Source organism: Nomascus leucogenys, chromosome 1a, assembly GCF_006542625.1.
Source record: "Nomascus leucogenys isolate Asia chromosome 1a, Asia_NLE_v1, whole genome shotgun sequence".
Classification (NCBI taxonomy): domain Eukaryota; kingdom Metazoa; phylum Chordata; class Mammalia; order Primates; family Hylobatidae; genus Nomascus; species Nomascus leucogenys.
Window position 1 is genome coordinate 69,701,227 of NC_044381.1, and position 15,107 is coordinate 69,716,333.

Consider the following 15,107-nt stretch of genomic DNA (forward strand, 5'->3'; position numbering starts at 1 on the left):
AACAGTTTTTGTCTTTAAATTGTGGCAAGGCTCACCTTTCAGAGGGCCAATGTAAAGAACATCAGTGCCTATAGGAAAGGAAAGAAAGGAATTCAGAAGGTAAAGGAAAGGCAACAACAGAGGACAGAAACAAAAGAATGAAAAGAAAATGAGAAAAAGAAAAAACAGATTTTCCCTAATTGTGAATCATAAACTGAAGTACACATTTCAAGTGGATATCAGAGTAAACAACCTTAGAAGCTGCAACCTAAGTAAAACAGGGTTTTCTTTGTTCAATTTAAAAGAATGAAGTCCTGCTCTAGTCAAGTATATAGTGACAAATATGTCTACAACTTTTACCACCATTTGAAATCCACATAATTTGAAGGTAACACAATAGAACTGAATTAATTCATATAGATTAAGAATAATTTTATAGTAATGTCTTCTCAGTGAATAAACAGGTTTCAACAAATTTACAAATATGTTTTTAATTTTTAAGTTCTGGGGTACAACAAATAAAGTATTAATGCAAAAGGGTAGATAAAAGTTTGCCCTAGAAAGAGTCTAAACAGAGACATATTTAATAGTCAAATCCCAAAAGGAAGGGCTATTGCCTTATTTATCTTCTGATTTCTTGGTATTAGGGCTAGACATCTAGTAGAGTCTACGTAAATAACAATTTGTCACGTTAGTCAACAGATGGTATGTGCTCCTTTATTTAAACTTCAAAAATTAAGGAGATGAATTTAAGGCATTTAAAAATGTTCAGAATGACATTAAGTACAAGCAGCCCCCCCAAGTCCTAGCTCTGTTAAATTATATTTTGTCCTGTAGTCATAATTTTTCAAAAGAAAATGTGTAATGGGTATAACACTGTTAATGTAAAGAAAATGGCTTTTCCATTCCCTAAACTTAGGGTTAAGCTTAGGAATCCATCTACTTTCCTGCTATTTTTAACTCTTCTCCCCATGCAATGATAGAAACACTGCCTGTGAAAAAGTGACGCTAACGCTAGAGATTTTTGTAGCTGTCATGACCTAGTCTAGGAAGCAAAGGCAACGTTAAAAAAAAAAGTTTTTACTGGAAATATGCAATCTCTTGCTGGACACAGGATATTTGATTTGATGTTCCTCACATGTGTTCTTCCAATGTTAGTACTAAAAAAACTTGTAAAATCTAGGCCAGGTGTGGTGGCTCACGCCTGTAATCTCAGCACTTTGGGAGGCTGAGGCAGGTGAATCACTTGAGGCTGGGAATTCGAGACCAGCCTGGCCAACATGGTGAAACCCTGTCTCTACTAAAAATACAAAAATTAGCCGGGAGTGGTGGCGCTCGCTATTCGGTAGGTGAAGGCTGCAGTGAGCCAAGATTGTGCCAATGCACTCCAGTCTAGGCAACAAAGCAAGACTCTATCTCAAACAAACAAACAAACAAACAAAACCCTCTAAAATCCGAACATTGTTAATCCTAAAACACAAAGCAAAGTTGTGAACTCTTTATCAGCATTTAAAGAACACGGGGATCGTTAGTCCTGGGGCTTTAAAAGCTAGATCCTTAAACTAGACAGGTATTTTTCAAACTTAAAATTGTGTGACACCTCTTGAAAGGACTAATTGGGCACCCCACACTTATTAAATGGGCTGAACACATTACTTCAACTCAGTTGGGCAAAGGGTATTTCTGCTACAGAGTGTGCATGTAGATAAAGTGTGAAAAAACATTAACTTCTAGGCAAAGTCTTGTTTCTTTCAAAGACATATTAAATGAATCTGTTTATGAAGAATGTCAGAATACTGAAAATGTGCACCTAGTGTGATTATAATTCCTATCCCAAACTGAGTCAAGTTAGAATGGACAATTTGCTTTATAAAGTTTCTAATATAGAAAAGATACTCCCCCTAAGTCACTGCTATGGTTTGGATCAGTGTCCCTGCCCAAATCGCATGTCTAATTGTAATCCCCAATGTTGGAGGAGGGGCCTGGTGGGAGGTGACTGAATCACAGGGGTGGAGTTCTCATAATGGTTTTGCACCATCCTCCCTTGGTACTGTATAGTGAGTGACTTCTCACAAGATCTGGTTGTTTAAAAGTGTGTGGCACCTCCCTGCTCCCACCCCTACCTCCTGCTCCAGCCACGTGAAGTGCTGGCTCCTCCTCCGCCTTCTGCTGTAAGTTTCCTGAGACCTCCCCAGGAGCTGATGCCACCATGCTTCCTGGACAGCCTGCAGAACTATGAGCCAATTAAACCTCTTTTCTCCTAAGTTACCAAGTCTCAGGCATTTCCTTATAGCAATTCGAGAACGAACAAATACAATCACACATTTAATAGAATCAGCCACCCACCCAAGTCTCCCTTTCAACTTCCTATAGTTTGTATCTTCTTCAATTCATACTTAATCACTTCATTGTTCTTATTTGTTCTGTAGGCACTATGTGATAATAACTCACTGAGTGTTCACAACAACTCTATTATTCTCACTTCAGAGGAGGAAACTGAGGCAAAGCAAGGTTAAATAACTTGTCCAAGGTCAAGAGCAAGTAAGCTGCAGCCAAGCTATAAATCAGCCAGTCTGGGCAGGCACGGTGGCTCAAGCCTGTAATCCCAGCACTTTGGGAGGACGAGGTGGGCAGACTGCCTGAGGTCAGGAGTTCGAGACCAGCCTGGCCAACGTGGTGAAATCCTGCCTCTGCTAAAAATACAAAAAATTAGCTGGGCGTGGTGGCAGCATGCCTGTAATCCCAGCTACTTGGGAGGCTTAGGCAGGAGAATCGCTTGAACCCGGGAGGCGGAGGTTGCAGTGAGAGATTGCAACATTGCACTCCAGCCTGTGTGACAAGAGCAAAACTCCGTCTCTAAAAAACCAAACAAAAAAACCCCAGCCAGTCTGGCTGTAGGGCTACACACTGCCTCCATGTACTATAACTTATGTAAGCCATTGCCAATTGGTGTGTACCTATTTTTTAAAATTCTGTTACTGTAAGGTGGCTCATGCCTGTAATCCCAGCACTTTGGGAGGCCAAGGCGGGCAGCTCCCCTGAGGTCAGGAGTTCAAGACCAGCCTGGCCAACATGGTGAAACTCTGTCTCTACTAAAAATATAAAAAATAAGCTGGGTGTGGTGGTGCATGCCTATAGTCCCAGCTACTTGGGAGGCTGAGGCAGGAGAATTGCTTGAACCCGGGAGGTGGAGGCTGCAGTGAGCAGAGATTGTGCTACTGCCCTCCAGCCTGGGTGACAGAATGAGACTGTTTCGAAAAATAAAAATAAAAAAATAAAATTCTGGCCAGGTGCGGTGGCTCACGCCTGTAATGCCTGCACTTTGGGAGGCCAACGTGGGTGGATCACCTGAGGTTAGGAGTTCGAGACCAGCCTAGCCAACATGGTGAAACCCCATCTCTACTAAAAATACAAAAATTAGCCAGGCATGGTGGCATGCCCCTATAGTTCCAGCTACTCAGGAGGCTGAGGGAGGAGAATCGCTTGAACCCAGGAGGTGGAGGTTGCAGTGAGCCAAGATCACGCCACTACACTCCAGCCTGGGTAACAGGGCGAGGCTTAGTCTCAAAAAAAAAAAAAAAAAAAAAAAAAAAAATCTGTTACTAATGTCATTATTGTAAACCAATGCTTCAATAAACATTTTTGTAGTTATTTCCCAATCCAGCAGCACTGCTGGGTCAGAGGGTATGGGTATTTTAAATTCCTTAGTAGTGGTTCAGAGACAATCCCAACTAAGTTGTTTTCTTGAATGTCTGGTTTAAAATACATCCGAGGCAGAAAACTAGTAAAGAGTAAGATAAAGTAGCAGATTTAGCAACAAAATATGAGCTTACTAAACAACATGGAAAGATAACTTAAAAACTCTGAGGAGGAGAAATAAAGAGTTCAAAAAGCACTACAGTCTGAGTCCACCTACTGTAGATATTTAAAACCCAATATAATCAAACAACTCCTAAATACTGCTGTATTTTAACCCCGTAAAATTTACCTATTATAAATTATATATTTTTAAAAAAGAGTTCTAAAGTAATACATTTTACAAAATTTTCACCAAAATACCTATCTTATAACCATATTTTATTAAAAGGATTCTTATGGGGGTGGAGCCAAGATGGCCGAATAGGAACAGCTCCGATCTCCAGCTCCCAGCCCCAGCGACACAGAAGACGGGTGATTTCTGCATTTCTGCTTGAGGTACCGGTTTCATCTCACTAGGGAGTGCCTAACAGTGGGTGCAGGACAGTCGGTGAAGCGCACTGTGCGCGAGCTGAAGCAGGGCGAGGCATTGCCTCACTCGGGAAGCGCAAGGGGTCAGGGAGTTCCCTTTCCTAGTCAAAGAAAGGGGAAAAAGACGGCACCTGGAATATCGGGTCAGTCCCATCCTAATACTGCGCTTTTCCAACGGGCCTGGAAAACGGCACACTAGGAGATTGTGTCCCGCACCTGGCTCGGAGGGTCCTATGCCCACGGAGTCTCGCTAATTGCTAGCACAGCAGTCTGAGATCAAGCTGCGAGGCGGCAGCGAGGCTGGGGGAGGGGCGCCCGCCATTGCCCAGGCTTGCTTAGGTAAACAAAGCAGCCAGGAAGCTCGAACTGGGTGGAGCCCACCACAGCTCAAGGAGGCCTGCCTGCCTCTGTAGGCTCCACCTCTGGGGGCAGGGCACAGACAAACAAAAACTCTGCAAGAACTTCCACAGACTTAAATGTCCTGTCTGACTGACAGCTTTGAAGAGAGTAGTGGTTCTCCCAGCACGCAGCTGGAGATCTGAGAACGGTCAGACTGCCTCCTAAAGTGGGTCCCTCACCCCTGAGCAGCCTAACTGGGAGGCACCCCCCCAGTAGGGACAGACTGACACCTCATTCAACCCGGTACTTCTCTGAGACAAAACTTTCAGAGGAACTATCAGACAGCTGAATTTGTGGTCTCACGAAAATCCGCTGTTCTGCAGCCACCGCTGCTGACACCCAGCCAAACAGGGTCTGGAGTGCACCTCTAGTAAACCCCAACAGACCTGGAGCTGAGGGTCCTGTCTGGTAGAAGGAAAACTAACAAACAGAAAGGACATCCACACCAAAAACCCATCTGTACATCACCATCATCAAAGACAAAAAGTAGATAAAACCACAAAGATGGGGAAAAAACAGACCAAAAAAACTGGAAACTCTAAAAAACAGAGCACCTCTCCTCCTCCAAAGGAACGCAGTTCCTCACCAGCAACGGAACAAAGCTGGATGGAGGATGACTTTGATGAGTTGAGAGAAGAAGGCTTCAGACAATCAAACTACTCTGAGCTATGAGAGGAAATTCAAAACAACAGCAAAGAAGTTAAAAACTTTGAAAAAAAATTAGAAGAATGGATAACTAGAATAACCAATGGAGAGAAGGGCTTCAAGGAGCTGATGCAGCTGAAAGCCAAGTTTCGAGAACTACGCGAAGATTGCAGAAGCCTCAGTAGCAGATGCGATCAACTGGAAGAAAGGGTATCGCTGATGGAAGATGAAATGAATGAAATGAAGAGAGAAGGGAAGTTTAGAGAAAAAAGGATAAAAAGAAATGAACAAAGCCTCCAAGAAATTTGGGACTATGTGAAAAGACCAAACCTACGTCTGATTGGTGTACCTGAAAATGATGGGGAGAATGGAACCAAGTTGGAAAACACTCTGCAAGATATTATCCAGGAGAACTTCCCCAATCTAGCAAGGCAGGCCAGCATTCAGATTCAGGAAATACAGAGAACGCCACAAAGATACTCCTCGAGAAGGGCAACTCCAAGACACATAATTGTCAGATTCACCAAAGTTGAAATGAAGGAAAAAATGTTAAGGGCAGCCAGAGAGAAAGGTCGGGTTACCCACAAAGGGAAGCCCATCAGACTAACAGCTGATCTCTCAGCAGAAACTCTACAAGCCAGAAGAGAGTGGGGGCCGATATTCACCATTCTTAAAGAAAAGAATTTTCAACCTAGAATTTCCTATCCCGCCAAACTAAGCTTCATAAGTGAAGGAGAAATAAAATACTTTACAGATAAGCAAACGCTGAGTGATTTTGTCACCACCAGGCCTGCCCTAAAAGAGCTCCTGAAGGAAGCACTAAACATGGAAAGGAACAACCAGCACCAGCCACTGCAAAAACATGCCAAACTGTAAAGACCATCGAGACTAGGAAGAAACTATAGCAACTAACGAGCAAAATAACCAACTAACATCATAATGACAGGATCAGATTCACACATAACAATATTAACGTTAAATGTAAATGGGCTAAATGCTCCAACCAAAAGACACAGACTGGCAAACTGGATAAGGAGTCAGGACCCATCAGTGTGCTGTATTCAGGAAACCCATCTCACGTGCAGAGACAAACATAGACTCAAAATAAAGGGATGGAGGAAGATCTATCAAGCAACTGGAAATCAAAAAAAGGCAGGGGTTGCAATCCTAGTCTCTGATAAAATAGACTTTAAACCAACAAAGATCAAAAGAGACAAAGAAGGCCATTACATAATGGTAAAGGGATCAATTCAACAAGAAGAGCTAACTATCCTAAATATATATGCACCCAACACAGGAGCACCCAGATTCATAAAGCAAGTCCTCAGTGACCTACAAAGGGACTTAAACTCCCACACAATAATAATGGGAGATTTTAACACCCCACTGTCAGCATTAGACAGATAAACGAGACAGAAAGTTAACAAGGATATTCAGGAATTGAACTCAGCTCTACATAAAGTGGACCTAATAGACATCTACAGAACTCTCCACCCCAAGTCAACAGAATATACATTTTTTTCAGCACCACACCACACCTATTCCAAAATTGACCACATAGTTGGAAGTAAAGCTCTCCTCAGCAAATGTAAAAGAACAGAAATTATAACAAACTGTCTCTCAGACCACAGTGCAATCAAACTAGAACTCAGGATTAAGAAACTCACTCAAAACCGCTCAACTACATGGAAACTGAACAACCTGCTCCTGAATGACTATTGGGTACATAATGAAATGAAGGCAGAAATAAAGATGTTCTTTGAAACCAATGAGAACAAAGACACAACATACCAGAATCTCTGGGACATGTTCAAAGCAGTGTGTAGAGGGAAATTTATAGCACTAAATGCCCACAAGAGAAAGCAGGAAAGATCCAAAATTGACACCCTAACATCACAATTAAAAGAACTAGAAAAGCAAGAGCAAACACATTCAAAAGCTAGCAGAAGGCTAGAAATAGCTAAAATCAGAGCAGAACTGAAGGAAATAGAGACACAAAAAACCCTTCAAAAAATTAATGAATCCAGGAGCTGGTTTTTTGAAAGGATCAACAAAATTGATGGACCGCTAGCAAGACTAATAAAGAAGAAAAGAGAGAAGAATCAAATAGATGCAATAAAAAACGAAAAAGGGGATATCACCACCGATCCCACAGAAATACAATCTACTATCAGAGAATACTACAAACACCTCTATGCAAATAAACTAGAAAATCTAGAAGAAATGGATAAATTCCTCGACAAATACACCCTCCCAAGACTAAACCAGGAAGAAGTTGAATCTCTGAATAGACCAATAACAGGTTCTGAAATTGTGGCAATAATCAATAGCTTACCAACCAAAAAGAGTCCAGGACCTGATGGATTCACAGCTGAATTCTACCAGAGGTACAAGGAGGAACTGGTACCATTCCTTCTGAAACTATTCCAATCGATAGAAAAAGAGGGAATCCTCCCTAACACATTTTACGAAGCCAGCATCGTCCTGATACCAAAACCTGGCAGAGACTTAACCAAAAAAGAGAATTTCAGACCAATATCCTTGATGAACATTGATGCAAAAATCCTCAATAAAATACTGGCAAACCGAATCCAGCAGCACATCAAAAAGCTTATCCACCATGATCAAGTGGGCTTCATCCCTGGGATGCAAGGCTGGTTCAACATACGCAAATCAATAAATGTAATCCAGCATATAAACAGAACCAAAGACAAAAACCACATGATTATCTCAATAGATGCAGAAAAGGCCTTTGACAAAATTCAACAACCCTTCATGCTAAAAACTCTCAATAAATTAGGTATTGATGGGACGTATCTCAAAATAATAAGAGCTATCTATGACAAACCCACAGCCAATATCATACTGAATGGGCAAAAACTGGAAGCATTCCCTCTGAAAACTGGCACAAGACAGGGATGCCCTCTCTCACCGCTCCTATTCAACATAGTGCTGGAAGTTCTGGCCAGAGCAATCAGGCAGGAGAAGGAAATAAAGGGTATTCAATTAGGAAAAGAGGAAGTCAAATTGTCCCTGTTTGCAGATGACATGATTGTATATCTAGAAAACCCCATTGTCTCAGCCCAAAATCTCCTTAAGCTGATTAGCAACTTCAGCAAAGTCTCAGGATACAAAATTAATGTACAAAAATCACAAGCATTCTTTTACACCAATCACAGACAAACAGAGAGCCAAATCATGAGTGAACTCCCATTCACAATTGCTTCAAAGAGAATAAAATACCTAGGAATCCAACTTACAAGGGATGTGAAGGACCTCTTCAAGGAGAACTACAAACCACTGCTCAATGAAATAAAAGAGGATACAAACAAATGGAAGAACATTCCATGCTCATGGGTTGGAAGAATCAATATCGTGAAAATGGCCATACTGCCCAAGGTAATTTATAGATTCAATGCCATCCCCATCAAGCTACCAATGACTTTCTTCACAGAGTTGGAAAAAACTACTTTAAAGTTCATATGGAACCAAAAAAGAGCCCGCATCGCCAAGTCAATCCTAAGCCAAAAGAACAAAGCTGGAGGCATCACGCTACCTGACTTTAAACTATACTACAAGGCTACAGTAACCAAAACAGCATGGTACTGGTACCACAACAGAGACATAGATCAATGGAACAGAACAGAGCCCTCAGAAATGATGCCACATAGCTACAACTATCTGATCTTTGACAAACCTGACAAAAACAAGAAATGGGGAAAGGATTCCCTATTTAATAAATGGTGCTGGGAAAACTGGCTAGCCATATGTAGAAAGCTGAAACTGGATCCCTTCCTTACACCTTATACAAAAATTAATTCAAGATGGATTAAAGACTTATATGTTAGACCTAAAACCATTAAAATCCTACAAGAAAACCTAGGCAATACCATTCAGGACATAGGCGTGGGCAAGGACTTCATGTCTAAAACACCAAAAGCAATGGCAACAAAAGCCAAAATCGACAAATGGGATCTCATTAAACTAAAGAGCTTCTGCACAGCAAAAGAAACTATCATCAGAGTGAACAGGCAACCTACAGAATGGGAGAAAATTTTTGCAACCTACTCATCTGACAAAGGGCTAATATCCAGAATCTATAATGAACTCAAACAAATTTACAAGAAAAAAACAAACAACCCCATCAAAAAGTGGGCAGAGGACATGAACAGACACTTCTCAAAAGAAGACATTTATGCAGCCAAAAACACATGAAGAAATGCTCATCATCACTGGCCATAAGAGAAATGCAAATCAAAACCACAGTGAGATACCATCTCACACCAGTTAGAATGGCCATCATTAAAAAATCAGGAAACAACAGGTGCTGGAGAGGATGTGGAGAAATAGGAACACTTTTACACTGTTGGTGGGACTGTAAACTAGTTCAACCATTGTGGAAGTCAGTGTGGCGATTCCTCAGGGATCTCGAACTAGAAATACCATTTGACCCAGCCATCCCATTACTGGGTATATACCCAAAGGACTATAAATCATGCTGCTATAAAGACACATGCACATGTATGTTTATTGCGGCACTATTCACAATAGCAAAGAGTTGGAACCAACCCAAATGTCCAACAACGATAGACTGGATTAAGAAAATGTGGCACATATACACCATGGAATACTATGCAGCCATAAAAAATGATGAGTTCGTGTCCTTTATAGGGACATGGATGAAACTGGAAAACATCATTCTCAGTAAACTATCGCAAGGACAAAAAACCAAACACCGCATGTTCTCACTCATAGGTGGGAATTGAACAATGAGAACTCACGGACACAGGAAGGGGATCATCACACTCCGGGGACTGTTGTGGGGTGGGGGGAGGGGGGAGGGACAGCATTAGGAGATACACCTAATGCTAAATGACGAGTTAATGGGTGCAGGAAATCAACATGGCACATGGATACATATGTAACAAACCTGCACATTGTGCACATGTACCCTAAAACCCTAAAGTATAATAAAAAATAAAAAATAAAAAATAAAAAAAATTAAAAAAAAAAAGAAAAAAAAAAGGAATACTTAACATTTACAATAATGAACAAAATATACAAAAGTATTGCTCTTCAGAAGTGTAAAGTCTATTAGGGAAGACTGGCTTTAAATAAACATGTTTTAGTCTTTTCTTAAAAAAAAAAAAAATAGGATTCTTATGGTATTATTTTTATATTTTTGGAGAAAATTTTCCCAAGCAAGAGTAAACCTAGAACTATAAAGTAAATGGCTAACAGACATAAGACCACATAAAAATGTAAAACAATATGGTTTAAAAAAAAAAAAAAAGGCCACAAACAAAATACCAGTATATAAAGGGAAGTAACACATTAAAATTTTATTATCACTAGAAGCAAAAACATAAATAAAAAATCTATCATTTGAAAATTAATAAAATAGAAATGGCTAATAAACATATAAATTATTCAACTATCCTAGTATTTATCAGGGAAACGCAAAATAACTGAGATACTACTTGTCAAACTGGCAAAAATACAGATTTACAACATTCAATATTGAGCAGAATATGGGAAATGGGGCATTTTCATGTACTGCTGATGGAAGTATAAACCACAGAAACGTTCTGGGGAGAGACAGAGAGAGAGACAGAGTGTGTGTGATATAGTGTATAAATATATATGTATCTACACATACATGTATTTTTTTAGAGATAGGGTCTCGCTCTGTTGCCCAGGCTGGACTGCAGCAGTGTGAGCACCCAGGTTGAACTCCTGGGCTCAGGAGATCCTCCTGTCTCCGCTTCCCAAGTAGCTAGGACTACAGGTGCACACCACAACGCCCAGCTCTGGGATATATGTGACAGAAAAATTAGATACCACCTACGTAGAAAAACAGGTAAATATAGTTTTTCTACATGTAAAACTCTGAAGTCATTTAAAAGAACTCCGGAGACTTCCGGCTGGGTGCGGTGGCTCACACCTGTAATCCCAGCACTTTGGGAGGCCGAGGTGGGCGGATCACGAGGTCAGGAGATCGAGACCATCCTGGCTAACACGGTGAAACTCTGTCTCTACTAAAAATACAAAAAATTAGCCGGGTGTGGTGGTGGGCACCTGTAGTCCCAGCTACTAGGGAGGCTGAGGCAGGACAATGGTGTGAATCCAGGAGGCAAAAACAAACAAAAAAACAAAACAAAACTAGGGAGACTTCTCTGCTTCGACACAAATCACCAAAATATTGATCACCAAAAATCAAATTGCAGAGCACAAAATATATATTAGTATCTCATTTATGTTATTAAAATAAGACTAGACATGCAAATTTTATACCCACATGTGCATATAAACACACAGAAAGGGTACTGTCAAGTTGGACTCCAAACTTACAACCTCGTTACATGCAGTAATCAAGAAATGGCTCCCTCTTGAGAAGGAGTAGCCAGGGAATAAGTTTAAAAGAAACTCACGTTTAATACATTTTTTATATTACTTGAGTTTATGATAGACTGTATTAATGTATAAATTTTGTAATTAAAAAATATGAGGTCCATCAGCATGTATCATCAAGTGAGAAAACACAATGTGTGTATAATACAGTCCCACTTTTGTTAGAAAAAAATGAATATGTAATTCTGTAATATCTGAATATTTACTACAAGCATGTGATACTTTTGTACTTAAAGAATAGTTTTAAAAAATGTTTTGAGGCTAGGTGCAGTGGCTCACACCTGTAATCCCAGCACTTTTTTTTTTTTTCTTTTTTTTTGAGATGGAGTCTCGCTCTGTTGCCCAGGCTGGAGTGCAATGGTGCGATCTTGGCTCACTGCAACCTCCGCCTCCCAGGTTCAAGTGATTCTCCTGCCTCAGCCTCCCAAGTAGCTATCCCAGCACTTTTGAGAGACCAAGGCAGGAGGATTGCTTGAGACCAGCCTGGGCAACATGGCAAAACCTCATCTCTACAAAAAATACAATAATTAGCTGGCCATGCTGGTATCTATGCCTGTAGTCCCAGCTACTTGGGAGGCGGAGGGAGGAGGATCACTTGAGCCCAGAAGTCTGAGACCAGCCTGGGTAACAAAGCAAGACCCCGTCCCTTAAAAAAAAAAAGAAAGAAAAAATTTAGCAAACATTCCTATTATAATTCATAAACATTATGGCCAGGCATGGTAGCTCATGCCCATAATCTAGCACTTTGGGAGGCTGAGGTGAAAGGATTACTCGAGGCCAGGAGTTGATGACCAGCCTGGGCAACACAGGGAGACCCTGTCTCTTAAAAAAAAAAAAACAGAATTGGTTACTTAATGGTTAGAAGCATGAGCATTGGAGCCTGGATGTGAATTCTAGTTCTACTCCTTATTAGCTTTGTGCCCTTGGGAAAATTACTTAACCCTTGTGGAGTTATTTCCTCAGAAGTAAAATGAAGACATCACCAAAACTGCTGGTATTCTGTGGCGATCAAGTGAAAGATTATGTATTCAATAATACTTATAACTTATTTACTATGTAATTGTTGACCATGGAGGAGGAAAAACCTGACATTATATACGTTTATTTCTATGTGGCTAAATTTTCTCCTAGAATATAAATTCATATGTTTATTCTGTTTATATCAGCAATATACGCTACTCTCCAACCATTAAAAATCAGAGACAACCAAGAGGAAAAAAACAAACCATAAGGCTTATTTGTGATTTTGGTTTGCAACCCACTTTCCTACCAAACAAAAGTATTTTTAAAATATGGATTAGTATTCATATTAGACGTGACTTATAAAAGGAAAAGTATTAGTGGGTTGCTCAATCTAAATTACTATGTTTTAATCAAGGCAGCCCAGCTTAAGAATTTAGTGAAAAGACTGATGCTAACTCAATTATGATTATTCATTAGCTTAAGTTATATACTAACCAGCTTTCCTACATTTTGTTATTATCACCAAGCTGAAGGGAAGAGAAGCAAAAATTAGTAAGTTCTGGAACTATTACAAAATTATCCAATGCTTCCAATTCTACCAGTAGCTTCTTGTCTTTTTGTTTTGTAAGATCTAAGCTGATAATTTTATTTTTCATACTCACAGGGTTTGCTTCTAGCCATTTCCGTATGATGTAAAAATTTTAAGATTTCCTGCTTCCCGGACCAGCATACTCAAGAATTTCTATGCATACTGGTCTTCACCCATGGTTTCCGGGCAACGAAACCTCCTCAGCTTCCCAAATTCTAACTCACTAAGAGTTATCACTTCTAATATTGATATGGGATGATTCTGATTGCCACTACTCATGTAGAGTACAGTATAAGGATTTGTTAGAGAATTTAAATTTTAACTTTTTTTTTTCTTTAAGGTAAACAAGCCTACAAAAATTAAGTAAAAGCTAGGCTGTGGCATCTCTGGCCACTGACATATTTGCTAAAATTATGGGTCTGTGTGTACTTGTGAGGGATAGAAGGGGGAAGGAGACGGGTGTGTGCACAGTGCAATGGTGAAAGCTCTAGCCTGGAAGTGGGATGAGCCTGGGCTTACAGCTCAGCTCTACCAGTTACCAGGGATTAGCTCCCAGGCAAGTGATTTAGCTACTCTTGAGTTTCTCTTCTCATGCTACCAATTTTTCAGAATTGTTCAATTAATTAATATATTTAACTGTGTGGATTAAATATATTACATGTGGTGTTTTGGACAAGAAGTTGCTCAATAAATGTGGTTGTCAGTAATAGCAGTTTTAATAAAAACATTGGTTTTCTTTCTGAAAAGGATCTCTTACAAATAAAGAGGCCACAAATGTCCCTTAGGATATTCAAAGCTGTCCGAAGGTCAAGCCTCTGAAAAGAAAGAACTGAGGAATGGTACACGGACCAGAAATAAAAGCAGCTGCAGTCTGGGTGAAAAGGGAACTGGGTGAAAAAGAACAAGGGAGCCCAAGATTGGGGAGGGTAAGAATTGGTAAGGATGCTCTTCTTGGGCACAAGCTAGCCAAAAATTGGGCAGCACAGGAACAGCCCAATGATGCAATGACAAAGGTGCAAGTTAGTACAGTCACGCATCTACTAACAATGGGGATAAGTTCTGAGAAATGCGTCGTTAGGGGATTTCACGGTTGTATGAACATCATAGAGTGTACTCATACAGGCCCAGATGGTATAGCCTACTACACACCTAGGCTGTATGGATGGTATGGTCTATTGCTCCCAGGCTACAAACCTGTACAGCATCTTACTGTACTGAATGCTGCAGGCAACTGTAACACAACGGTAAGTATCTGTATCTGTGTATCTAAACATCTCTAAACATAGAAAAGGTAGAGTGAAAATACAGGTCCAGGTGCGGTGGCTCACGCCTGTAATCCCAACACTTTGGGAGGCCAAGGCGGGTGGATCACTTGAGGCCAGGAGTTCAAGACCAGTCTGGCCAACATGGTGAAACCCCATTTCTACTAAAAATACAAAAATCAGCCGAGTGTGGTGGTGTGCGCCTATAGTCTCAGCTACTCAGTAGGCCGAGGCAGGAGAATTGCCTGTTATCTTGGCTGCAGACAGCTGAGATTGCGCCACTGCACTCCAGTCTGGGTGACAGAGTGAGACTGTGTCTCAAAAAAAAAAAAAAAAAAAAAAAAAAAAAAAAAAAAAAAAAAAAAAAAAGGCTGGACAGAGTGGCTCATGCCTGTAATCCCAGCACTTTGGGAGGCCAAGGTGGGTGAATCGATCACGAGGTGAGGAGTTCGAGACCAGCCTGACCAACATGGTGAAACCCCATCTCTACTAAAAATACAAAAAATTAGCCGGGTGTGGTGGTGCACGCCTGTAATCTCAGCTACTCAGGAGGCTGAGGCAGGAGAATCGCTTGAACCCAGGGGGTGGAGGTTGCAGTGAGCCGAGATCACCGCCACTGCACTCTGGCCTGG

At 40.7% G+C, this 15,107-nt stretch overlaps 1 protein-coding gene across 5 annotated transcripts in view; it reads right to left on the bottom strand.

Moving 5' to 3' along the window:
- The window catches only part of FERMT2 (fermitin family member 2), a 100,665-nt gene that overhangs the window by 25,092 nt on the left and 60,466 nt on the right, over positions 1–15,107 (bottom strand). For 3 of the 5 annotated variants that reach the window (XM_030810623.1, XM_030810617.1, XM_030810620.1), the window contains exon 5: positions 36–68. The exons of the other annotated variants lie outside the window; for them this stretch is intronic. In XM_030810623.1, coding sequence (XP_030666483.1) covers positions 36–68 — 33 coding nt within the window. The remainder of the gene's footprint in view (positions 1–35; positions 69–15,107) is intronic. 5 annotated transcript variants of the gene reach the window in all.